The 26,209-nt window shown below is 53.3% G+C and overlaps 2 protein-coding genes and 1 long non-coding RNA gene across 6 annotated transcripts in view; 1 reads left to right on the forward strand and 2 right to left on the reverse strand.

Moving 5' to 3' along the window:
- Positions 1-8,155, reverse strand: part of SLC25A22 (solute carrier family 25 member 22) — a 38,234-nt gene extending 30,079 nt beyond the window's left edge. Inside the window, exon 1 of one of the 3 annotated variants that reach the window (XM_072038955.1) lies at positions 8,137-8,155. The gene's annotated coding sequence lies outside the window, so the exon portion shown is untranslated. Of the gene's footprint in view, positions 1-2,436; positions 2,708-5,198; positions 5,221-8,136 lie in introns of those variants that run through there. The other 2 variants (XM_038179156.2, XM_027458150.3) reach the window with 2 other exon arrangements.
- A 573-nt stretch (positions 8,156-8,728) lies between these two features.
- On the forward strand, positions 8,729-13,906 carry LOC119717255 (uncharacterized). The gene is made up of 4 exons (XR_005266501.2): positions 8,729-10,167; positions 10,291-10,370; positions 12,661-12,856; positions 13,526-13,906. It is a non-coding gene; the product is annotated as an uncharacterized lncRNA (long non-coding RNA).
- PIDD1 (p53-induced death domain protein 1) lies at positions 10,366-26,059 on the reverse strand. 2 transcript variants are annotated; one of them, XM_072038943.1, is made up of 16 exons: positions 25,683-26,059; positions 23,756-24,127; positions 21,718-22,131; positions 20,959-21,162; positions 20,044-20,098; positions 19,632-19,833; positions 19,156-19,284; positions 18,689-18,868; positions 17,944-18,091; positions 17,420-17,555; positions 16,756-16,906; positions 15,719-15,842; positions 14,861-14,979; positions 14,329-14,436; positions 13,068-13,273; positions 10,366-10,672 (listed from the first exon to the last, which is right to left on the reverse strand). In XM_072038943.1, the coding sequence occupies exons 2-16, from the start codon at positions 24,018-24,020 to the stop codon at positions 10,630-10,632; spliced, it is 2,484 nt and encodes an 827-aa protein (XP_071895044.1). In that variant the 5' UTR covers positions 24,021-24,127; positions 25,683-26,059; the 3' UTR covers positions 10,366-10,629. The 2 variants fall into 2 exon arrangements, with proteins under 2 accessions (XP_071895044.1, XP_038036661.1); XM_038180733.2 differs by having other exon boundaries at positions 10,366-12,398; positions 25,683-26,056.
- Positions 26,060-26,209: the final 150 nt, after the last annotated feature.

Raw genomic sequence — 26,209 nt, forward strand, 5'->3', positions numbered from 1 at the left:
CTGCCTTTCAGCAGCTACGGTGAATTTGGCAATTGCTCCCCCAGAGCATTGTGCTTCCCAAAGACACAGAGAGGGGTGCAAGAGGTGGCTCAGAGGTTTGCCAGCGCTTGCAGAACAAGTGTCCCCCAGCCCAGCACACAGCTGGCTCCTGCCAGGGAGGACCCAAAGGGAAGACGAGGCAGTGCTACACCACACCTGGGCGCTCCTTGCTGAGAAAGTATTAGTCACGTCAGTCACTCCAGAGTGTCAAGGGATCATTAGCTATTTTCACAGCATTGTGCAGTCATCACACACCTAGATCAGGCTTCACTCCCCACGGAAAATCTGTTCCTAGAGGAATCTGTAAATTGGTTCCCTCATCAGGAATACAAGCTCCGAACACAGCGCAGTGTTTTCACGTCTACTTTTCCCCCTAAAAACGTTGCTGCCCTAATCCAGAAGAGCTCTCCCTCCCGATATTTCACAATTTTTGGCACAAAGACAGTTACATAAGAACAATTATGCAGGCACATGAAACGCTCGCAGCTCCTAAGCGAGAATTTCCCTCTCGTGGCACCCTCAATGGAGCACAGCTCCAAAAAACGCCCAGAGCCTCACAGCTCCCAGGCTCTGTGGGCACACCAAACCCCAGCAGCTCTTCCTCTGTCCCTTGTCTCCATCACACCTTTGCCCTGCCAGAATCCTACGACACAAAACACGAAGCACAAGTGCAGGGTCTGCTTCTACATATACACGTTGCTGTCACCTTGGCCAGCCAGGGTCAGGTAGGTGTTTCCCCCTCTCTTCTCCACTACGTGTGTCTTGGCAGGAAAAGGGGAGCATATGACCCTGCCAGGCTGTCAGTGGTTTCTACCTCCTTGTAACTTAACACAGCGCACTATCCCTTCTTAAAATGGCAGCGGGAGGATCGCACGGGGCTCTGGCATCTTAGTAAGACATTAACAAGATTGTTAGGCGTCAAACAAGACAGCAGGCTTTCCTTCTGAGCCGTGCCGTGCTCCAATTTACGAGGCAGGCTTGCTCCGTATTCCAACTCGGCCATCCACCTCCACCATGGCTGCCAAAATCCAGCGTGCCTCACCACGGTGGGCTTCCTGGAAACAAAGCTCAGGGAGAAAAACTGTACCTGCATGAACGACAAGAGGTAGCAGGACATGATTCAAGATCCTACAGGCACAAATCCTCTTTAAACACTGGTGTTTGTTTTCCGGTGCAGAGCTTTGAGTATCTCCCTCCATCAGGCCTCCTCTATACCTTACAACAGCTTTTAACAGCCTGGAAAGCAAAACACAAGCTGCGGCGAAGAAGACAGCCCCACATGATATATTGTTATCAGCCAAGTACCACTCTAGTTTGATTGCCTTTTGCTTCCCATTGCCAAGAAGGGCGCGTACGAGGCGAGCCCCAGTGGCTTGCAGTGATCCCAATCACTGCGGGTACACCGCGACGGGTCACGTCCTCGGGGCAGCGAGCGTGGCGGGGATGAGGCCCCATCCCCTGGGGGGCTACACAAAAACCGCTGATGCTGACAGCCCCTGCCCCACCTGGAAACAAAGATTATGGGATGAGTAAATCCAGTCCTGCCCTGCTGTCTGCTGGACTCTGACAGCCTGGCAGGATGTAGGAACCCCATGCTGAGCACCCCTGCAGGAGACAGGCCCGCGGCACTGGAAAATGCGATATCCACGGCTGTGCCCTTGCCCAGCAGGAGCCCGGCAGCTCTGCGGGGTGCAGCGACAGCAGAGAGGATGCTTGGGGTGTTCCCTTCCCAGGGTGACCTTGAGGAAACCCCAAAGCTCCTCGTACTTCCAGGCTGCCCATCCCCGCGGGGCAGCGCACGATAACCTTGACCCACCTCCACCAGGCGCCGAGCTGGCTTAGGACAGCCTGGCGGGATCCCGGTGGCACTCAGGCTGCCCGTCCTCCTGGCTTGGGTGGCAGCAGACGCTCTGACCCCACAAACGGCCCCAAAGAGAAGCCAAGGGGGCAGCCACGAGTGGCTGTGGGTGGCGGCGAGCGGCGGCCGTGGGCTGTGGGGCACAGCTCCAGCCGCACACGTGTCGCCCGCAGCTCTCCGGTGTGGGCAAAGGGAGCACGGGGCAGGTCGCCACCGTCCCCAGCACCCACCCAGGGCGACCCCAGCCCCGTGGGGAGATCCGAGCGAGCCTGGGGGGCCTGGGCACCACCCCCCCAATTTGGGTTTCGCCCCACGCGTGGCTCCGGCCCCGCTCTCCGCAGCGGGACCCGCACCCCGGGGGGAGGGGGGCGGCTGGCAGCCCTCGGGGCGAGCCCGGGGGGGCAGCTCACAGCTTCGGGGGATAAAAGGGGATAAAAGGGGGCACGGGGGAGGCCGCGGCGCCGCGATGAGGAGGAGGAAGGGGGGATCGGGGCGGCCGCGATGGGGTCGGGGGGGGGCCGGGGTCCGCCCGCACTTACCGGGCCGGGCGGCGGCGGCTCCCGCCGGGGCCGGGGGCCGGTGGGGAGCGGGGTGCGGAGCTCCTGCCCAGCGGCTGGGCTCGGCGGGGCTCGGCGGGGCTCAGCTCTGCCCTCTGTGGCCGTGCTCGCTGCAGGAAAAGCGCCGGGCCCGTCCCCGCCCGCCGCGTCGCCCTAGCAACACGGGCCCGGAGCGGGCCGCGGCCTCCGTGCCTCCCCCGCTGCCGGGAAGGGGCTGTGGGGAGCCCGCAGGCTGTGCTGGCCACAGGCGCCCCCCCTGAAATAGTCCCTGAAGGATTTCACGGCAAATCGCTTAAAGCAGGGGGGGGGCGATCAGCGCCGGCCTCCCCCGGGGAGGAGCCTGGCCCCGCGGCGGCGGGTCCTGGGGCATCGCCGCCCGAGTCCGTCCCCAGCCGAGGGCTTCAGACCCAACAGCACCCACACTGAGCCTAATCGCTGGAAAACTGACGTTTTTCTGGCAAAAAAAACCCTCCTGGCCATCCTTGCCCCCGTTAAATGGCTGGTGGTGTGCCCACCAAACCCGCCAGTCCGTCATCTTGCTCCCTGGCGAGCATCCTTCCAGCCCCGGTAAAATAACAAGCAGAACCCCCAAAACTTGCTGTTATCTACAAAATAAACGCCAGCCTGGCTGTCATCACATGGGTGATGATATTTTGTCCCTTGCTGAGCACGGCTGCCCAGCTGTAATGTCTCCACGTGCAGGCTCTGTTTTCACATTTCTATAAGCTCAGGGCAGTACCGGGGTGGTGCAGGGGGGTTGAGAAGAGCGCCTTGCTCTGCCAGCAGCAGGTGACACCCTACATGTCCTGGCCAGCGACCACCGAGGGGCCGTACCCCTCTTTTAAAAATTAATTCAATTTTCCTGTGGCTCCCCCAAGCACCAGCTCTGCCAAAACACCCAAGGCGCTGTGCGGAAAGCACCATTTTCTGTTGTTTTTGCCCAGTTTTTGCACTGGAACAGATGGATTCTGATTTTCTCACTTCTGCAAACTGGGAACGACACCTCTGATGGGCACTGAGGAGGCGGAAAGGGCTGCGGCACCCTCATGCAGGCACACACGTGTAGGGCAGTGGGGAGACAGGAGCAAGGCCAGCCACGGCCAGGCCTCCTGCTTTGGGGTGGCCCCACAGCTGGCCAGCGGAAAGCTGAAGGGGTTTTGGAAAGACAGCTTGTGTCAGGCAAAGGGGATCGCTTTTTTAAGCAGAATTAAAAGAAAGGACACAGTGGGGTTTTAGTGTGGTGTCTGAGAGCAATATGCCTGTGCTATTCCAAGGATTTCAGACAACCAGGGGCCCAGAAACAAGAACCGGGACTCTGGGCTCCTCCAAAAACTGTTCCAGCCACACACAAATGCAGCCTGGGCCACAAACCACCAGGTATGCAAGGAATAAGGAGCCGATGAATAAGGAATAAGGAATAAGGAGCCGATGCTTGCTTCAGGGTCAGGCTGGGTTTTCATGGAGATGAGCTGCAGATGGAAAAACACGACACAGGGCTTCAGACCTGACTCCTTTCACAAAACAAACAAGCAAACACCACTGAGGCTATTTCAACAAGCTCTGGAAAATAACGGAGGAGTCCAGGAGGACAGCAGCAGCCAGGCAGACCTCTGTGGCTCTTGGGATGACAGCCATAAAGAAGGGAAGATCTCCAGGGAACGCTTCTGTAATAGCATCATTCACCTGGGACTACGCTGTAAAAGACACCGTGAGTTCACCTGCAGGAGCTGGAGGAGCACTAATACACAGTCAGGGTGTGCAACAAATCAGGGGTGATCAGAGAAGAGCAGCTACAAGGATGGGGGAGCCCCTCAGGCTACCGAGAACACTGCACACACACAAGTGGCAATTACACGGAGACGTGACGAACAGCCCATACGTGGCAGAGAGGTGCATGTGCCTGAAAATGAGAGGAGCTTGTTATCGCAGCCAGACCTGTGACCCAAGGTGAGAAAAAGATGTTAACCAGGGGCTGGTGAAATATCACAAGCCAATGCTAATGAGCTGCATGCGAGGGGACACAGGGCTGCGTCTGGCCCTGCCTGTGCCTTCCTTGGGTCCCCATTCTGCCCTGATTCACAAAGACATCAGTAGGTTTCACACGGACAAAAGCTGAACTGAACTCAGAATGGGTAGCTGGGGACAGATTTTGCCGTTTATCGTATCTTGCCATCCTGTAGATGGGCTGGTTGGACAGTGCCATCCCCTGGCACAGAAGAGGTTAACGCTGGCCTGCTTTAAGCTGAGTTTTAATAGGACTGCAAAATCACCCGTTTTTATTTTTGGTTCTGCTGCATGAGAACAACTGCTCTTTGTAACCTGCATGGAGCAAAGGACCCGCTTCCTCTGGCAGCCTTCAAGAGAGGGGATAAAAAAAAAGCAGAGGAAGAGAATTCGCATTCAGCAAGTGCCAGGTTGTCAAGGTTTCCTGTGCTCTCGAACATATTTTTTTTTCTCCTGACAGAGCACAAGAAAAAATTTAAAACTGCTGGGTACAAAGTGGAGCTTCACAAGCAGCAGCAACCTGTGCTGTCTGATCTGCGACAAGGGGACCAGGCGAGATCGCAGCGGTGGGCTCGCACCCCCTGCCCTTCCACACGTGGCCAGGAGCAGAGCTCAGGCCCTCCCGTGCAGAGAAACCCGCTGCGTGGCACGGTTCAGCCACCCAGAGAAGGGCAGGCAAGGTTTCGTGTTTCTCTGCCCCATGCCTTTCCCCGTGCGGAATTGAGATCTCAAAATCCCACCTGGCTTGTCGGAGCGGAAGGCGAGGAAAGCGTCAGGCTGGCTGACAGCGAGGATCCGGCTGTTTTGGTGCTGCTGAGGAAACGGGGAGAGTTCAGTCTGTTTGCAGGGGAAGAGGCTTTCACGAGGCTGCATTTTGCAGCTTCCTTCCCCATTTGCATTGCTTTCTGTTTCAATAAATCACGGAGTGCCGGTGAAATCCCCAGGTGCGCGAGGAGTGTGGGGATTAAACCGACACTAAAAAAGACAGATCTGACGAGCTTGGTCACTGCTGCCTTGGTGGCCACCCTGGACACGGTAATCAGAGTGCTGGTAGACAATCCAACTGGTAAAGGTTGGAGAGGCAGTAACGTACTGCTAACACCAGTCAACGTCATTTTCAGGAAGAATCAATCTCAAACAAGCTTGATCTCATTCTTCATTAGGATCATAGGGTAGGCTGCCAGAGTTAACAGCACAGAGGTGATGTGAGAGGCATCCGGCGTCCGACCACAAAAAATGCAGCGAAGGAGTGTTAGCTGATGCAAAGATGAATCCAATGATTCATGGATTCAAAGCTGGCAGTCGGCTTGGACGCTGGGAATCACCCAGAAACCACTGCCCCAGCAGGTCTGGTTTCATTTTCTGGTGCTGACACTCAGCCTTACATCTACACCTGTACGAAAGGAGAGAGGAAGAGGATGCAGGTGGGGAGTGACTGGGACACAGGAGGGGACAGCTCTGCCCCATGCCTGCCTCTGTCGTCTCCAAAGACCATAGGACTACCAGCAAGGATGGTCTGTCTGTTCCCGTGGAGTGATGACTCGGTGGAGGGAGGCTGCAGCTGTATTTTTAGCAGCTACTTGATTCAAATGCCCAACAAACAACAGGGGGAAAGTCCCTGATGCTTGGATCACACATGTGTTCCTCTCTAGCTGGCCAGCAAACCCTCCTGCCACTGCTCTCCAGCAAAAGCAGGATTGAGGCTCAGCATCGTTAGGCTCTGAAAGAAGAAAAGAAATGTAAAAAGCAAGCAGAAGGAATTTCAAGTTCTGACCATAAAGAAGCCAAAAAAGGATAAAAATTCACAAAGGGGATTTTCTCCCCTTTATGAAGCAGCTTCTGGTGCCGGCAATGCCTCAAGACCTGACTCACACCTTGGCCCAGCTCCTGCGGCGTGCCCACAGGAACAGCTACCCCAGATAAGCATCTCCCCATGCCTGCCACCCTGTGACCCCGTTCCCACACATCTCTCCCCGCTGGTTCCTGCAGCAGCAGTGCCTCGGTGCCGCTGTGCAGCCGGGGCAGCCTCCCACACTCGGCACAGGGAGCACAAAGCAGCCAGTCTGCTGCCCTGCGCGTTTATCTCCCCGATAAAGGAGCGGGGCACTTTTGTTTATCGAGTGCTGATGAATGGAGCTGTCTTGGCTGCGAGATCAGCCACCAGGTCCCACTCCAGGCCTGGCTGCTGGCAGGGAGCTGGCGGCTGCGGGCGCTTATTGCCACAGGAGCCTTTTGGCAGGGCTCAGCCCCTCGGCCCCTTGAGAAATTGCCCCACGGCGTCCCACAGGCCCCACCTGCCCCACTGCAGAGGGATTTATGGACATGGCAGCCCAGAGGAGCATCGTGCTCTTCCTCCAGGGCATGCAGCTGAGCATTTGCAAATGGTTTCGTTTGCTCTGGGATTTTACCCTGCTCCCTTCTCTCCCCAGCTTATTTCTTCATCTGCCCTTCCATCAACTAAGAGAGCCCTACGGCCGCATTAACCCTCCTTGAAACACCTCTGCAGGGAGGGTTACAGCTTCCTGGGCACGCTGCCTCACCCAGAGCTGGGAGATGCTGCCAGCCCTTTCAGAGCCGTGTTACTGAGGGATCCTGAGCTCCTTCCCCAGGAAGCTGATGGATCTGTTTCTGACCGTCTCTGCCCTCCAGCCATCGTCACCGCGCAGCAGTTGTCAGAAAATATCTTGTTAAGCAGCGGGATCTTCTTTTCTCTGCCTGGGCTGTGACCAAATCATCTGTCGTAAGGGATTTTTGAGGGTGTCTTCTTGCTCCTCTCAGCGCAGCAGGATCAGAGCCTCACCAGGATCTTCTCCAGCCGCCTGCTGAAGCACACACTCAGCCCCAGAGGCCAGCGACCTGCCTGGGAAGCGGTGCTGGGAGGGAGCAGCTCCAACCAGCGTCACAGCACCTGCTCGATCTCAGCTCCGTCCTCGGGGAGAAGCTGAGCATCACGAGGATTGCCTTTTTCTCCAGCTTGGAGGGAAGAAAAGCCAAAACATCTGTCCTTCTTCTGGATAGGTGTTACTGCTTTCAGAGGGAGGGCGAGCCTGCTGCAAGCAGCAAGGGGAAGATTGCAACATCCCTCAGCCAGCTCGCCTGTCCTACCCGCTGCAATCTAAAGCTTCCGTCTATCAGAACAACAAAGCGCAACCAGGAGCCTAACCACCCAGGTTCCCAGTGGGGAGGTAGGGCCCTCCAGAGGGGCTGCAGCCACACCCTGCACGAGCCCTGCTCTCCTGAACACACTGAGCTGCGTGTCTAAGCCTGGGGTTGCTCAACACTTCCAGAAGGCCGGGTCTGAGTCCCGGCAGAGCCCTGGCAGAGCTGTGGCTGGGCTGGGACATGCCCGGGGTCACCCAGAGTGCTGCGTCCTCACCTCCTGCTCACGGCCAGTGCTGGACGACACCTCCAGCTGCAGCTCTCTGCAGAGACATTTGGTAAAATCAGGGCAGAGCAGATGTGCCCAAGCTTAACGTGCCCAGGGTGAGAATCCTGCATCTCCTCTGCCTTTGGATGGTGCTGCCTGATTGTTAGGGGCCATCACCGAAATCCTCCCGGCTCCGAGGAGGGATCAGGGCAGCAGCCACCTCTGCCCGTGGTCTCCCCATGTCCCCGATGTCTGATGCGCTCCCTCTGCCCGCTCCATCTTCCCTCGTGCCCCAGTGCTGCCTGACTCACCCCCTGCCTGAGAAAGCTCCTCTCAGCGCTCCATGCTCGCTTGGCGCTCAGCAGCTCATTTTCCCACCAATTTACCCAATTACTTTCCGAGCACAACGTTTATATTTTGACCTCAAACATTTCACAGCAATGAGTCAGCTTTAGAACTATGCACAGCGGGGGGAAAAAAAAAGTACTTCCCTTTGGCTTTTTTTTTTGGCAGGTGCTGCTGGACTATTTCACTTGCTGCCACCTAGTCGTGGAACAGCGGATGGCAACCACCTACTCAGCCTTCATTCCCTCCCGAGAGGAAAAAATGCTCCGTGATATTCTCCTCCGAGCATCCCTCCTACCCTGTCACATTTCCCAGTTCCACCGTCTCCTCTCTGGAAAAGGCAAGAGCTGCTCTGCTGTGCCATGAGCAAATGGTGCAGGAGGATCCTGTGCTGCCTTCCCAACGCAACCACCCGCTTGTGTCAAAAACACGGGCCTACTGCGAGGCAGGAAGGATGGAGGCCAAATTTTCCACAGATTTACAGGAAAATAAGAAATTGTGAGCTTTAAGAACACACAATTTATTTATGCAGAGTTCAGAAAATGGACACAGATTTCTCCCAAAGGCTGTTTGCTTTATTTTAACAACATCCAACCAACAATGATGGCAGGCTCACCTCCAGGCAGCTCTGGGCTGGGGCTCTGCCCCGTACCTTTCCCAGTGAAAGCTGCTGTGATCCTCCTTTTGGGGGAAAATGGTGCATTTGAGGGGATTTGGATTTTCTTTCCCTTTTAAGAGCAGCATAACACAGTCAAGTATGGGCGTGAAGAAAAACTTTAGGGTACCAATCAGCAGGAAATCTTATCTACTGGCGGGGTAGCTTCTGTGCTCCCTCCTAGCAAGCTCTGTAGGGTCATGGCTGAACCAGCCAGTCCTCCAAACACCACAGCTATCACCGGTCCCTTAACAGAGCCGTCCCGTGGTTGTGTGCTGCTTTGTAGCATTTTTGTCTGGCCTACAGCAGACAAGTTGAGTGCAGCCCCTGCAAGCTGACTGCCCCGTCCACGCTCCCTTCAGGTCCTTCACTGGGAACTGTGCACCCCTTCACTGGCGGGGCTGTGTCAAGAGTGTAAAACCCCTGCCAGGGCACAGCCAGGCTTTGCCTGTGTTGTTTTATAATTAACAAACCCATCTGAGCTTTGCTTAGGCTTTCATTTCTCACCAATGAACTTTATTAATGTTTAAGCCACCTATGGGCTGGAAGCACTTTATCTGAGCCTGCTAGCCCCTGGCGGCTAGAGGAGTGCTGCGATTAGCAGGAGCTGGAAGCAGAGGGCATGGGGTGCTTGGGAAATGCACTGCTCATGGTCCTGGGTCATGCTGCTGGAGGTCTGTAGGGCTCTAGGAGGTGGAAGAGAGTCTGGTGATGAGAATTAAAGAGGTGCAGACGTTGCAGTCAAAAAGGAGGAGAAAAAAAAAAGAACAATTTCCCCCTTTATTTTGTTTTGACTGTCTCTGATGGCAGTCAATTTCAAGAATTGTAATCAATTTGTGAAAGAAGAGAGGAAAATAGGAAGCAAAAGATAAATGCCACATTTTTTTTTCTGCTTCAACCACGTATGGCAACGTAACCAGCATTTTCTGGCCACAGCAACTACAGGTTTAAAGAAGGAGTTACTGTGCCTCAAAGAGATTATCGATAAAGATAACATGCCTGCAAATAGCGTGCTTTCTGTTGACTTCATCCAGCTCAAATATTTGATGCCAAGTCAGCTGAAGAAAAGGGCACTGGGGCTGTTGCTCTGATTTTCCACGAGCACCTCCACATTCCCAGCCCAGCGCTTGCTTTGGTGTTGCTACAAGAAGAAGTCCTGCTGCCACCAGGGCCACCAGCCCAGTGGCTGCTGCTCAGCAGGGACGGACAGACACCAGCACATCTCTGGGGCAGTGACTTACCTTCCCTTTCATTGTGTGATCTGCACAAGTCCTGATGATACTGCCTAGGATTTGGCATGTGTATCTCCTGTCGCCTGGCCTGGTTGTAGCACAGACCTTCGGTAACCGTAACGCTTGGCACTACCCTCCCTCTCTCCTACTGCTGCCTGGACCTGCTCCCCCTGGACTCTCCTCCCCATTTCCATGCAGCATGGCCAAGCTCACCTCCGTATTTCTGCCCGCAGGTGTGAAGGGACCCAGCTGTAACACAGCAAGTACCTCGAGGCACTTATAGGTTAGCAGATCATGCAGAGACATGAAACAGGTAAGCACCTTTTTTTATTATTATTATTATTCCCAATGAGAGCAATATGCCCTAATGCATCTCTCCAAAACTGGAGGAAAAACCAAATACCCCGTTGGTGTACATCAAAATTACAGGCAAGAACAAATGACACGGGTTACACCAGAGATTCCATGCACACAAAAGAGGACTGCTGACAAACCCAACATGAATCTTGAGGGGCAGCATGGTCTAAGAAATCAGATCTGAGTCCGTCTGCAAGTCCTTGTCCAGTGCTGTATCACCCAGTCCATGTGCTCTGTGGCCTGAGATGTAAGAATGTCCTTTAAAAAAGAAAAAATGCAACAGTTTTATGCTCTTTATCCTCTTTCAATACTGATGGGAGGTCTGAAGCACAGCATCAGGGAAATCACTGGTGATTCTTCACTGGGGGAAGAAAGCACAAGGACTGCTCAGACCCGCAGCTTCAGGCTGACTTTGGGTGTTACAACCTGGCACTTTCATACAGGTTTGCAGACTGAGAGCAGCCCTTTAAATATTGTTCAGAGTGGGATATACTGAGTCCAAACGTGTCCTGAAAGAGCTGAATACACTCAGATTACAGCGCTGTTCTGAACAGCTTGCGTGCAGCTTCCCACTGCCCTCAGTGGGCTGTCAGCTAAGGCACACTACGAGATGGGTGACAGGAGGAGAAGGGCACCTCAGCAGTCAGCGGGAGGACAGTTAAATAACAATAAATACTTACAGCCTTTTACAAGATGTTCAGATTGCAAAACCGGGAGGTTAGCTCGGCACAGTTCAAGCCAACCCCTTAACAGTGCTTATCTCGCAGCTGGCTGGGCCAGTTTCTAAAATGCAAATTGATATCATGCTTTTCACCCAGCTCTGCAAACTCCTTCACTAGTACACGGGCACATTTCACAGAGTGGCTGTGACCAATAACCCTTTGAAACTGCAAGGGAAATTTTACTTTCAGCCAAGTTAGAATCTTTCCAAAACAGCGGGGTTATTGACTTTTACTTATTTGTAAAATAAAACTGGCACTCTATCAAAGACCACCAGTTTGTAGATCTCGTCTAACAAGCTTGGCAGGTGCAGGAGCCTAGGGACAGCGTGAAACTTCCTTACTTGCTCCAGAATAGCTTTTGGAGCCCCCCAAAATGCTAGAAATTATTTTCTTCTCTTTTCCTCACAAAGCCTTAGGTTTTGTTTTGGCCTTGAGGGAACCAGAAGAGATTTAGCAGAAAACAGTAAACATTTTCATGGGGAGTACAGCTCACATTTTCATGTGAGCAATGCATGTAATGGACAGAAGTAGCTGAACTGCACCATTTGACTTCACACATGCACCATTTGACTTCACACATGATCGCATCTCCACTTTCTCATCAAGCACCAGAGCACACACAGACCTACTGGCAAATGCTCACACCCTGTTTTTCCAGCAGAAGACGGTTCCAGATATATATGTAAAATCAGTATTAATTAACTGAAGGCTACTTTAGCCACTACTCAACTGGCAGACACTTCAGCCTCTGAACGTCTTCCTGTTTCTAAAACCTAACGCTTAATGTTTAGGTTGCACAGGAGAGGCTCATAAATGCACTATGAACTGCCTGGCCACTACGAATTTCCACCAGTAGAAGTGGCATGCAGGTATAGACCCAACAGAGCTCGGTAGTCTGCTCACAATTAAATCAGTGGCCAACTCCTCAGGAAGACACTGGCCCCTAGGGAGCAGCCCCAAGGCGCTGTCACCCCAGGGACACAGAGGGAGCCCCCACACGAAGCCTGCTCCTTCCTGCTGGGTGCTACATCGCGGCTGTTGCAGAGTCCTCGGTGCTGCTCTCCTGCTCCAAGCCCACCCGGCGGATGGACTCCCTGTATTTGTGCCGCCCCAGCTCAATGATGCTTTCAACCTCGTCGGCAATGTCCTGGCGGCCGCTCTCTTTCATGGCTTTGATCAGCTTGCTCACACAGTCAGGATCCTCGGCATTTTGCTGAGCCCATGAGAAAAGCATGTCCAGGATCTGCTTATCAAGGTCCTCTCTGAAGAAAGGTATAAGTGCAGAAGTAACCAAGACACTCTCCTGGCTGGCAACCCAAAGAAGCCTTACCTGAGTCCAAGCCCAGACCTGGAGCCCCATAGGAAGCCATCCAGACATGAACAAAGCCCTTAGTGGGGCTGCCTTTTCCCCACCCATCACACAGCAGTTGTAGTTCCCGCACTAAAATCTCCCCAGAATATCTTCCTCTAACAGAAATTTCAAATTAAAGGGGTAATTTTTTTCTTAATGTAAATTTCCCACAGGAACAGGCCCCACTCTCTCAAGGTTTTGGTCAGACCGCATGTCCTACAACATGCCACAAGACCTTTTTGAATACAGATATTCACACTTAATGCCACGGACAACTGCTCATTGTTGGAGATGGAGCCTGGCCGGGAATGCAGACCACAGAACACAACAGGAATGTCACGCAACTGAACTACAAAGCTCATCAAGCTGGTAATTTCTGAATTTTGCTTTTCAAACGTCAAGCTTTGTTTTACAGCAGCAAGAGAGAATAATCAGTTTTCCATGACAAAGTCATGAGAGCTGTTACTCAACCCATCTTTTATCCAGCAAAATTCCAGTGGGGAAACTTCCCACCACCTGAGCATATGTTTACACTACTGCACTGCAGCTGCCCGTGCTGTTGCTCAGAGTCCCCACTTACCTGTGGTTGTACCCTATGCGCTCGATCTGCTGGTAGGTCAGGCCCAAGTTCAGGCCGATGGTCTGCCAGTCAGCTCCCACGCGCCTGGCGATGCTCAGCAGGTTTGCCTGGGTCAGGTAGCCCGTCTCAGCGTTGCCCAGGTTCAGGGGAGAGAAGGAGAAACCGTTCTGGGGACTGGGGTTCTCACCCCAGCGGGGTTTCAGCCTCTGTGTCATAGAGAAGAGAGAAGGGGAACCTGCTAAATAAATTGACTTTTGTGTCTGTCTGGCCATTCAGCCTCCTGAAAGCTTTCCTCCTAAGGAGGGGAGATCTTAACTTGAGGCTGAAGAGACAGATGTAAAAAGCAAGGAGCACTCACACTGGCAGTGACCAGCAATGCTCAGTACTTCTGAAAAGTTTCAAATCATAATGCTCTCAGTCACAGCTCATACTGGAAACTTTTTTTCTTGTCTTCACAGAGCACTTTTTGGTGAACCATCTCCCCAGATCGTATTTGCCTTGTCAGTAAGAAAGCACTTGGTCTAGATTCCCAGGTGAGGTTGTATGTGTCAAAAAAGGATCAGAGATCATGGCATGTGATCCGAAGGGAAGCATTCAGACTACACAGGTATTTATTGCTTTAAGCTTCTCAAAAAAAAAACCAATTAAATTCTGTAAGATAAAGTGGCTCTCTCACTGGCCTTTTAAGCCAATAGCTCACACCAGAATACTTAAGCCCAACACCTGTAACTACCTCATCCTAGACCTTTTTTTTGGCTGTCAGTATGAGCTGGGTGACTAAGAAATTTAAAACCAAAGCAGACACTTCCCTTAGTCACAGCAAGCTTCCTCCTCCACATGCCTCATTTATATAAAGGATCCACCCTCTCTGACCACCTCCAGTGCCTGTGCTAGACTGGTGAGATGAGTGTGAGAGATGGAGACTGACTCATGTTTCCCTTTTGGGAAGTTCACACGGGGAGCGGGAAATCTCCACCGTGACAGGCAAAAAGCACACGGGAGATTTCGGTGCACATCTGATAGGACTCTGGCCCAAGAAGGTTCATGGAATTGTGCCTGGCTGTGTTTCAGTGATCTGTCACCACAACCCTGCCCTACGCTTCGTTTACAGAAAGCTAACACCCCTCCTTTACACACACAGAGCTCTTAAAAGAAAGAGAAGAGGCTTTCCTTTCTTCCACACAGTTGGGCAGTGATTTCGATAATCTTGATTAACTAGATAATCTGGATTAATTTTTCTGCAGGAGGCAGAATAACTCACAGGCAGTTTGATTGGCAAAGTAGCGAGCCAGAGGGAGTCTGGTCCTTTCCTCCTTCTGCTGGCCTCTTCAGGGATGCTCTCAGGAACTGCCCCTCGGTAGAAAGAGACCTTGGCAAACAGAAAGCACACAGTGAGACTCAGATGCCAGCACAGAGGACAAACCTGTTTGCAGTATGAGTTTTCTCTCTGCGAAAGAATGAATTCAGCATTCCTCACCCATCCTCAGTCCATAAACTGCCCAATTAAGTGTGACTGGGAGGGACACTGGGGTTCTGCCATAAAGGCTGGACTCTTTGCCAACACCCCAGGAGTTAATGGCAGGAATGTAAAGGCAGAGAGCTATCCTGATGAGTGATCCTTCCAGACTCTGCTCGCCATGTGTTCAGGGGTTAGTCAGTGAAATGCAAAGCCAAGGGAAAGAGGGGAGGAAGAGTCATGCCCAGTGCTCAAGAGATTATCACACAGCGCATTATAAAAGCAATGATGATGATGAAGGAGGAGGAAACAAAATGTCCGTGTCACTGTTGCTCACCTGGCCCTTTACAGCTTGGCCTTTCCTGTCTACAGGGGAAGTCACGTAGATTTCCTTCATGTTCTTCAAGTGGGAGTAAAAAATAAACGAGAGACGTCCATCCACACAGTCAGGGCGATCTGTGTCAGAGAAACAGCAAACACTCAACTTGTGCAGAAAGTGTGCACCTTTTCAAGCCTGGGCAACAGCCCACCATCCACTGGCAGCCTCCATGCTACCATCTACTCCTTCTACTCAGGCCTGAAAGAGCTGTAACCCTCCTTTCCTCGCTGGGAAAGCAGAAAAGTGCCTGTGGAGCACGCAGGTCCTACAGGTGAGAAAGAAGAATGGCCACAAGGTGGAGGCCGAGTTCAAGAATGGAAGGATAAAACATGAGGGTCTTGCTCCCTCTTGGGATACACATTAAATTTGGCAACGGGAATTTTCTGCTCTGGATTGTTCCAGAAATAACCTCTCCAAAAAGCCTCTTTTATATATGTTCACCTAGAAATGGACAACAGGAATTAGATCACCCAGGGCATTCCAGTGCACTGCCTGAGATGCCAGGAAAAGGGCATAACTGGCTGCAGAAGCAGATCAGTCACAGAATAAACCCTTCTGGATATTGCCCTTTGCAGGCCGCAGCAGCATGACAGGAAATGAAAGCCTGCAAACAGCATTTTTATAGGGAAAAGCTGACACAAAAGTTGGGTGACCAGAGAATGTGACAGGTTCAGCGTCCAGGGGCTGTGAGCGGCGGGCGAGCAGTGCTCTGGAAACTGAGGGTGCACCAAGGAGGAGTACAGCCCCCAGAAAAACAGGCCTGGGATGAGGGAAGCAGAAGAGGTAAGAGCAGAAAGGAGCTCAGTGCTACCATACCCATATCGATGCTGATGCCTCGCTCAAAAGCTGCAAAGAACTGCTCTCCTTCAAACATCTCCACCATGTCGGACGGCTCGGGTCCTCGGTAGCGGTCCTGCAGCTTCTTCAACACTGAGTCAACCTGGCAAGGTGACAACACATGGCCCCATGTTTGGTCTGACACAGAAGTCTGTCCTCAGAGCTGTGTCCCTACGCCCACCATGTTCCTCTCACTCATCTTTGATAGGGAAAGTCCATCTTCCACTGAAAGGATGCAAATGAATGAACAAACACCCACGCCCTATGTCCCAGACACATTCACAACTGAAGAAGTGGTGCTCTGGGTTTCATGGCTTCTTTATTTCCCAAGTAAAGAGAAGAAAATCCTCTGTGGGCTAACAAAGATAGGCCAAAACTGCCATTAAAAAAGGGTTATCAGCAACTGTTCTTTTTTTTAACAGGTCAGTAACCTTCAAAGACAAGGATTTACTTGCTACCTTCTCCTCCTTGTAGTATGCCATCAAAAAACATTTTCTCTGCAAAAAAACATGTGCTACAAGAACGCAGAAGAGGAAGCACCAGAAAACTCATTCTGGCATTGCAGCCTGGAATAACAGTGTAAGACCTGGGGTCTCAGAAGCAGTGCACATGTTAAGCTAGAGCTGAGGTGTCTGTTTTTCTTTATATTTATCACAGTAAACCTTCTCTCTTACCCCAAGACCACCCCTGGCAGGCAAGCAGACACGCAGCACCTTGATCTCACTGTGAGTGCCACTGCTGCTTTCCCTGGAAGCAGAATTTTCGTCCAGGATCCAAGATACATCCCTGACAGATTTTCTTTCCACGCGTCATTTCAATACAGAAGAACAAATAAAGGAAAAAGAAGCAACCAGGTCAGAGGATTATGCAGAGCCTTGGATATGCAGGCCCAGACCGTGTGGTGACAGCACACCCCTGTCATGACTCTGGAGCGGTGAACGAGACTCTCTTGCCCTTAAATCCTACAAAGAGAGGCCCAGGGAGCTCAGGAGCAAGGCAATGCAACCATACCAGACCTTGTGCTTGGGGAGACACTGCAGCAGGACTTGCTCGGGGTCCTTCTTCCTCTGCAGAGCAATGAAGTTCACCTGGTACATGCGCAACCGCTCGTAGACCTTCTTGGCAATGCCTCCAATGTAGGTCTTGGTGGTATACCACAGCCAGTACCTGGCACACAAGGGATTAAGAAACAGGAGGGATCCTGTCTGAGAAGAGAGGCAGGCGTCATGTCCACGAGAGGCAGGGACTCACACCGGGAGGGAAGGATAATATTTAAAGTGAGGGAGGCTGAGGCCAGTGAGGAAGAAAAGGGAGCTGAGGGAGTGTGATCTGGAAATCCGTAGCTGAAAGACTACAAATTCAAAGGGGAAAGGCACTAAGTGGAATGTATTTCCTCCGAGGACACCCTGCTTGCAAATCTGACTGGACTTCTCTGCATTACAAGACAAGAAGGGCTGAGAGCATTGTGAGGAGAGCAGAACCACGAGCTTTGCTCCAGTAAACCTGCGCAATACGCAAAAGGATCTGGGTTATTATCAGCAAGTAAAAAATGATGGGTAAAGTGCTAAGCTGAGCCTGACTTGCAAAGGGAAAGAGAAATAGGTAGCATGACCCCTGCTTGGGCTGTGGGAAATGCAAGGCAGAGAAACATCTTGTCCTCAGGACTAACCCTGCACTTACCAGGAGAAGTGGGTGACTTCAAACACTGCGTAGAGATGGGTGAGTTCCAGCACCACCTGGCTGGTAATGTCATCCCAGGTTTGGCCCTGCACATCCCCACGGAGCAGATGCAGCCTTGACCGATCCAAGTTTAACCCTAATAACAACAATCAAGATATTATATGCAGCAGAAGACTTAAATATGAGGTGGATATCTGCATCTCCCTCGCTACCTCTGTTCTTGGCTTTACATACCCAGCCACAGGTTTGAGTGATTTACTTTTTACATGCACCACGTTAAGACTCATGCCCTTCTCTTGAGCATCCAGGACTGAGCCTTGGTCAAAGAAGAGCAGCAATAAAAAGATGAGGCTGTCCGAATACTTCTAGGATATTCTAGCAGAATATGCAGCCTTAAACTGAGAGTATGATGATCTCCAACAACACACATTCATGATTCACTATTTGATTCCCATCAGCAATAGCTTGCCACTTGCTTTTTTCCACACGCAATTTCTCTGTGCCGATTTTGGGAATAAACTGACCTGTGACCCCGAAGGGGAGGGGGAGCTGAATTCTCACAGGCTTGAGAAAATCCACCAAGGAGTCCTGGGAGAGGCAGAGCAGAGGACTGGCTCTGCACCCCGCGTCAGCCGTGAGTTCTGCTATCTCTTCCGCGGAGACCGGCAGCACCTGGATGTGGAGCGCAGCGCAATGAGCCGAGCAGTCAGGCGCCCAAATTCCCCCATCTCCTGCTCAGCACCCCTAGCACTCAGTAAGCAAACGCAGCTCTCGGCTCAGGACACGGTGGGCAATGGAAGCACAGTGACCTTCGGCTGAAGTTTGCTCTAATACTGCCAGCTGGGACAGACCGAGCTATTGCAGGAGCATTTTGCAGCACCTACCAGCTTTACAGGGCAATTGTTTTTAGTGGGACTGCTCTAATATTAGATCTGCATAAATAATTCCCCCAAACCTGGCTTGCTGAGTTGTTCTGCCAGGCTTGGTGTGGTCTGTAATGGAACAAGAGGCAAAGGCTTCCCTGCTGCAGGGATCGCTGGCAGAGCTGCGAGGAAACCCCCTTTCCCCCCTGGGGCAGCCTGGCGCACAGCCCGTTCTGCAGGCAGGGAAACTAAGGCAGAAAGTGATCAGAGATGGGTCAGCCCATGAAGCATCCACGTCAGACACAAATTGCCCTAGGGCAGACGTCTCTTCTTTTGTTTTGCCCCTTGGCATGGGTCAGCAGCTGCACCAGGGCTTACTGGGGCGTGTTTTCTCCAGCAGGCGTACCTGGAGTTTGACACTGCGAGTCTCCTCCGTCACTCCAGGAGGGAAGGTCACCTTGATGCTGGGATCCACGCTGGAAAAGAGCAAGGTCCCCTCTGTGGACACTTGGCATTCATTTTGCACAAGTCGAGACACAACAAGGAACCAGGAGAAGTGAAGGACACGACAGTGAGCCACGTGCTTCTGTAACAGAAGACAGAGAAGAAGAGAGAACATAGACAACACAATACGATAACAGCAGGAAAAAAAGAGACAGCAACACCTGGGCAGGTAGAGTATTAGGACAGGGATGAAGCATGGCATGCAGCAAGTCATCACCTTCAGGACACACACCTCCGTGACAGAGGAACCTTAGAGCTGAAATCCACTCCATTTTACAGCAGCCACTTGAATGCTGAAACTCGTGGCTCGGTAAAACCACGGAGAGGAAGAGGAGCAATGTGTGTCACTGGTCATTCCAACCTGCTTACCTTTGATTTTGTCTCCTGCTCTACTTGTGTTCTCAGATCACTCCAGCTGTGCCCACTGAAGGTCCGAACAACCACCTCACGCTGCTGGAGGCTTTGCGGGGAGGCATACGGCATCCAGATCTGCACCTCCTAGCACAGAAGCAGTAAAGCACCAACAGAGAGGATAAAATCAGGCCTAGCTGTGCTCTGTGGCTTCCTGCACAGGGTAAAAGGGGAGGCAAAGCACAGCCTGTACGCAGGGAGTGGGGCAGGAGCTGGGCATCTGGAGTGGAAACCACATAAGCAGACTTTTGGGGAAGGATGTGGACCATTTGCCTTGCAGACTAAGGGCAAATGCTGAAAGAGCACCTCTCTTCTGGGGGAGAAAAAGGGTTGTGAGTGGGGAAGGTTATAGTATTGGGAAGTCCCTCCCAAAGGACTCCGCCAAGCCACGGCAGAGGCAGACTGCTGAGCGGGCAGCTTGGCTGGGCCCTCACCTGCTGGAATGTGACCCCGTGAGGCTGCAGCTCCAGGACCCTGCTCAGCAGGACGTCGTGGTGTCGCAGCTTCACCCACCGAGGGTCTGGCTCCAGGGTTCGGAAGTCGATGCGCACAGGGTCAGAGGCAGCCCCCGGTGGGAAGTAGAAATGGATGCCACAGGCCAGGATCACTTCGCAGCCTTCCGAAGTCACAGTAAAGCTTCCAGAAGAAATACACGGATGTATGACACCGTGCAATGACTTCAACCCTCCACAAATCCAGCAGAAGCATCTCCCACCTTGTGTACAACTGGCTTAGTGAGACATTCCATTATGCTCCCCATGCACACACACAGTATCTACCACGCACAGTTTTGCCTGGGGCCTCGTTACACTACTGTAAAGTAAGTTGTTAATAAGAGAAGCTTACCTGTCCTCTCCTGATGCAAGGAACAGTCTTTGTAGCTCTGTGGCACTGGATCCCTCTGCAGCAGTAAGGTTTGGTTAGGTTATTTACATCAGAGCAGGCAAGAAAGGCTGAATTCACCTTTCAGTGTGGGCTGAATCCTAATCTGACAGAAGCTGCTAAAGGAACCCTGCTCACACTGTGGTGGGCTTCAGATCTGGCAGCAGCAGCAGGAGGATGGGAAGAAGCCTAGGGGTCCCCAGCCACGCTGGAAATGCTGGCTCTCTGCCCCAGAAAAACCCTCAGGAGGTAGAAAAGCTTCCCCTCCACCAGTCCTGCAGCTCTCAGGGCCATCCGTGGTCAATCACCCAGGGCCACCTGCTGGAATCGGTGCTCGCTCTTGTGAATGTGAACACCCCTGGGGAACCCTGCTCGGATCCCTGCCCATCCGTTACCTTTCTGAATCCTTCAGAGAAAGAGCTCTGAAGCCCGGGAGCAGGGGGGAAGCAGGAGCTAACTACAGCAGCATCACCTCTGATTGCCTCCTCTGCCTCTAGCACGAGCCACCACGGCCTGAGGGTCACACAGCACATCCAAGAACTGGGGTCCTCCTTTGCTAACAAGGCCAGACCCCTTTAGGGCCCCACCTGATCCATTTCTTGTGAATCCCATTTTCAGTTCCACTGTGAAATGTTCCCAAAGAGTGAGCCAGGCTCAGAGGACTCCCACTTCCAGGGACCTCTGAGCGCTTCAGAATAGGCTCGGACTCCTAAAGCCAGCCTGCCTGTGCCGTTACAACCTCATAATTACACCAGACAAGTAAATACTGATCTGATTGCCCCCTGCTTCCCTTCCCTAATCCAAATCCATTCGCACCACGCTGGGCCAAGCGAGGGGACAGCTGGGCACAACGTGCAGAAGCAGAAGCCCTGCAATTACCGGCCTGCGGGGACGGCTCCGTCTCTCCTAAGGGGTTGCCTCGGAGGTGCACGAAAGGCAAGGTCTGGATCTCGGGGGGGACGGCCCGGAGGCAGTTGTTCCGCAGATCGAGCCTGGACAAGTTGGGCAGGCTGGCGAGCGACGCGGGGACTGTCACCAGGAGATTGCTGTGGAGATGCAGCTGCCGCAGCGCCTTCAGATTGCCTGCAGGTTACAACAAGCACTGACTCCCCAGCCGGGCTGCTAATTGGGCTGCAGCCAGCTCTCCCCACACACACACTCCTGCCCTCCTGCACTGGGTCTCCACTCGCCTCCCGTGCGTGCAAAAAGGGGAAGGGAGGCACAATAGCTCTGCCTATCTTTTATGGAATTCAGAACCTGGCTCCGTGGCCTGCTCTGCAGCAGGCAGCCTGATTTCAAGCCCCACTTTGCTTCCCCTTTAACCCCAGCTTTACTGTTTCCAGTCCCGGATGCTTCCCAAAAGCAGCAAGGCCAGACCCTCAGCTGCTGTACTTTGTACCTAAATCTGAGGAGCCTTTCTGAACCACAGAGCAGAAAGCATGGTCCATGGTCACTAATGCCCACAGTGACTGACCCAAGTATGTCTCTTCTGGTTATCCCTCCCATTTTGGCTCTTTTGGGGAATGGGCAGCTCCTGCTAGCAGCTCTGGGGACAGAGAGCAAGGGCCCCAGGGCTCCTAGCCTGACCAAAAGCTCGGCAGGCCCCCGTTGTTCTCACTGTCCTGAGGAAACACATACCTATGGAGTCTGGGATGCTCGACAGCCGATTCCCAGAAAGATCCAGTTGTGTGCAGCTGTGCAGATTTCCAACCTCTTCAGGGAGGGCTTCCAAAGCATTTTCTGACAGATCCAGGTCCTTCACCGCCGCCAGGTCCCCAATGCTCTGAGGTAAGCCCATCAGCTGATTTTTCATGGCGGAGAAGAAAGTCAGCTTGCTCAGGGAGCCGAAGTCCTCGGGGAGCGCCACCAGGCTGTTGTGGCTCACCGAGAGCACGCGGAGGCTGGGGAGGCGAGGGATGCAGCTGGGCAGGGTGGAGAGGCTATTGAAGCTGAGATCCAGGTGGGTGAGGCACCTCAGGCTCCCAACGTCTGGTGGCAAGCTTGTCAGGGAGCCATGCTGACACGAGCCGAACTCGTCCCTGGCATGGCCACCTAGTGCGGAGGGGAGTGGAGGAAGAGGTCAGCGTGCTGCAGGGACACCTCGCCAGCCCGTGTGACCCTCCTCAAGCCATGGTGCAGAGGCTCAGATGGTCACCACTCACAATGAGCAGTGCTGATTACAAAGTTTTCTAGGTTGTCTGCACTTAGGCTCAGTTTCCTGACCCGCGAGAGGGGTGTAAATGTGAAGACCCGCTGGGAAATCAAGAGATGCCCCAGTGAGCTCGCAGAGTCCTGCTAAACAAAGCCTCCCACTCTCCCTCCCCTCCACCACTTTTGGACACCACACACCACTGCAGGGATGGAGGAGACCTCCTGACCCTCCGGCCTCTGCCCGTGCTGCTGGGGACCAACAGCCCCAAGGAATGAGACCTGCCCTGGAGAGACGGGAGCAGCTGTGGAAAAGCAGAGAAAATGTGGCAAGAAGCAGGTCATTCGGTATTGTGCAGGCTGGATGGCAGCGCAGAGAGAGAAGGGCACGGGTCCTGCCCCAGCTTGTGGCACCCGAAGTGGAGAAGGGTTGCACCCAGGAAAAAGAAGCTGAACACACAAAAGCAAATTTCCCGAACCCTCTGTTTCTTCCCCTTCCACTCAGGTCTGACGGTAAGCACATACAGCAGAGGGCACCAGACATTTGTCGTGCTGCGTAAGGGTAAAAAATGTAACCAAACAAACGGACACCCTGCACTTCACACAGAAGGAAAGCTTAGCTGAACTATTCTATTGCACTTGAGGATGCTCGGAGGACGCATACAGCTCACAAAACAATTCTCCGAAAATGCATTGCCATTATCCTCACCTTAAGGAAGGGGGAAAGATAAGTGAGATTATCTGTACAAGATTTTATGGGTAGTCTGCGGCAGGCATAGAAATGACCCTCATCCTTTAAAGTTTGCAGTTGAAAATTTCAGCTGTAAGCCCTGAATTTTGGCTACAAACTCACTCTTTTCTCTACCATGCTTTTCAAATGTTACCTCCTAAAGGTGAAATGATTCAGTCAGATATAGAAATTTATCATTCATATGGAGAGACTCCTACAGGAAAGAGATAAGGACGTCAGGGACTGAGATAAGAGCTAGACATGTAACTGTGATTACAGAGTGCCGAACGGCAGGCACTCTGGGTCGTGCCTTTGGTAAAATGTTGAGCAGAGGCTGCTCTGTCTGTGCTGAGCCCTGCTAAACCTCCGCTCCCTGACACAATGCAAGGATTAAGCTAAGACTGATTCAGAACAACCTGCAGCAAAGGCAGCTCATTATACTTCCAGAAATGAAAGGGGAGCTGAACATTTATCAAAAAGTCAAGCATCTTTCAATCCCCCTCTCCTTATATAACTTCTGCAAAAAATGCTCTTCTTCTAGAGGATGGATAAAGAAAATGTTGCAGCATCAGCCTCACCAAACCCAAAAATTGTTCCCCATGCAGCCGTAGGGAGAAAGGAAGGAAAGAGGAGTCTGGAAGGTAATTCCTGATGAAATCTCCATGCAGCTCGGAGCAAGGCTAAGAGCCACAGCCATCGCACAGGGCACTAGAACTAAAAAAGCCCCAGAGGCAGTTTGGGATGTGGAGAGAAGGCAAACCCAAAACCCGAGCCTAGGCGATGGGTGCAGGAACTCACCTTTGAGCACCAGGGACTTGAGGTGCTTCAGGCGAGGCAGGATGCCCAGTGCAGCACCCAGCAGGCGGTCGTTGGTGCTGAGCCGCAGGAACTCCACCTGCACCACCTCTGCCCGCCGCCCCTCGAAGAGCTGCAGCAGCCGGCGGCAGCCAGCGGGGTACACGTCCAGATTCAGCCTGTTGTCCGCCAGGCAGCAGTCGGCGAGCGTAGGAGCCCCCGAAGCCCCCTCCCCGCGCTCGTCGCCGAGCCCCGGCAGCTCTGCCATCTTCTGCGTCTCGTCCACAGGGGATGGACATGCTCCAGCTTGCCGTGCAGGCAGGCACCGGCGGCACCGCCAGGCAGCCGGGGCGAGGAAGAGGAGGGAGGACGGCTCTGAAAGGGAAGGCGAGTGCACGGTGAAGGCCTCCAGCCCCAGCGCAGGGGGGCTGGAAGCAGTTTATAACCACAGCAACGGGGCAGGAGGGATTACAGACGTGGTACTGAAGGCTCTGTGGGCAGCGGGGACAGAAATGCAGGTGACGGACACCGTGGGGGCTTCTCCCTCCCAGTGAAAGCCTCCGAGTTTCCCTAGCCAGCACCTGTAATTCCCATTATCTCCCAGAATAAACAGCAATAGGAGCGTTAAAAGACGTAAACATAGTGCCCATGCTTGATGCAGATTGCCTTAGCAGGGAGTCAGGAGCTTTACAGGCACAGGGCAAAAGCAGGGCAGGGAAAGCGAGCCAGCAGCAGCGCCCCACAGCCCGGGCCTGCACGTTGCTCGCAGGCTGCCACCAACCCTCAGCGAACCCGGTTGTGAAACTGGTTGCCAGTGGTTCGAAAACGGAGATGAAAACGGGCAAAGGGCAGTGGAGCAGACGTGGCAGGGCCGGAGAGAGGGGGCTGTAAAAGGCACGGCTGTGGCGGGGGCACTGCGCGGTGCAGCGGGACCGGGGCCCGCGTGGGGCTGCCTCCGCAGGGCTGCTCTCGCCAGCACCCTCCACTGCCAGGGAGACAGGGGGAAAGTATGCGGACAGAGGTTTCATGCTTAAGGAGCAGAGCTGTGCGATCTGAGCAGGTTAATTGCTGCTCTGCCACCTTGGTGCCCTCATCCTTTGGGACTTTCAGAACGGGCACAGTGGGGATGAGCGCAGGCACTTCCTTTGTTTTTATACCAAGTTACCCACTTCTAAGTCTCCCATTAGCTGTTATTTCCACTTCCTTTGTCTTTTGCAACTCCTCCTGAGCTTGGTAATTGCAGTAGCTTAAGATGCAAACATCAGATCTTTTTAAGCCCTGCCGCTGCTGAATAGGTGAATAAATGTTTTGTTTGAGTGAGGGATGCAGAGCTACAAAAACCTTTTAGCAGCTTTAACATCCGCGGGCAGCAGGAGCAAGCCAGAGTCCCTGAGGCACCCCAAACGTGTTCCTTTTTACCCTTCAAGGGTGGGACACGTTGGGACTGATGCTCCCCAGCACACCCGGCTCCATGAGGGAGCAAACACCTTATGGGCACATCAGGACATGAAGACAGAGCAAATGGAAATGACTGCTTTAGTAAAAAAGTAAGCAGTTCTTACTAAAAACAGGAGGCAACATATACACAGACCTCACAGCTCTCTGACAGACAGGTGTGAGCAAAAAGACAGCTTTGTAAAGCAGCTGATGGGGAAGAGACCCAAGGCCTCAGAGCCCACAAACGCAGCCCCACGTGTCCGCACGGGACAGGGGCAGGCGCACTGGTGCACGAGCACACAGACACATGCGTGTGCACACAACAGTGCACGCACACCCGCTCGCCCCAGGCTATCCTCACCCACCCTGCCGCCAGCTCCGGCAGCCCCAGGACCCCACACCCCACACCCTGCAGGGCCCCGAGCCCCCCGGATCCCTCAGCCCAGGCGGAAGGCACTGCGTGTCCCGCTGAGCATGCCCGCACTCATCTCACCCCTGCCCCGTCCCTGGCACACAAAACCCGCGTCCCAAAAGCCCGGCCGCCCTTGTGTGGCTCGGCCAAGCCCGGCACGGCTCAGCTCGGCTCAGCACAGGCACTTCCTGCAAAGTTTGCTCAGCCGGGGCGGGCCGAGCCATGGGAGGTGCCGGATGCAGCGGGGCGAGGGGCAGGCGGCTCTGGGACAGAGCAGGAGGCTGGAGGCAGCCCAGCTCCGCAGCTGGGCCCACGTGGCTCCGCTCTGTGATAGAGCTGTGCCAAAATGCGAGCCCGCAGGGAAACCGCAGCTGGGCTTTGCGGTGCCTGTCCTGCTCTTCGTGTTGTGCGTGAGGACAGCTGGCACCTCAGCGCTCTGGGGCAGCTCCCAGCGCTCGCTGCCGTAAAGCTGGGAGCCTGGCGGTGCCAGAACTACCAGAAGGAAGTGATAGCTCTCCTCTAGTATCTTTATATCCTCTTTAGTATCTTTACATCCTCTTTAATAGCTTTATATCCTCTTTAATATGTGTACTGATGACTTGGGTGAG

The sequence above is a fragment of the Anas platyrhynchos genome, chromosome 5 (genome assembly GCF_047663525.1).
Source record: "Anas platyrhynchos isolate ZD024472 breed Pekin duck chromosome 5, IASCAAS_PekinDuck_T2T, whole genome shotgun sequence".
Classification (NCBI taxonomy): Eukaryota; Metazoa; Chordata; class Aves; order Anseriformes; family Anatidae; genus Anas; species Anas platyrhynchos.

Excerpts from the sequence above, each read along its gene's own strand:
- PIDD1 (XM_038180733.2), bottom strand. The coding sequence starts at position 24,020 with ATGGCAGAGCTGCCGGGGCTCGGCGACGAGCGCGGGGAGGGGGCTTCG. Across the intron at positions 16,907-17,419 it reads GAAGTCACCCACTTCTCCTG|GTACTGGCTGTGGTATACCA; the intron begins GTAAGTGCAGGG and ends CTTGTGTGCCAG. Across the intron at positions 15,843-16,755 it reads AGTGTCTCCCCAAGCACAAG|GTTGACTCAGTGTTGAAGAA; the intron begins GTCTGGTATGGT and ends TCACCTTGCCAG.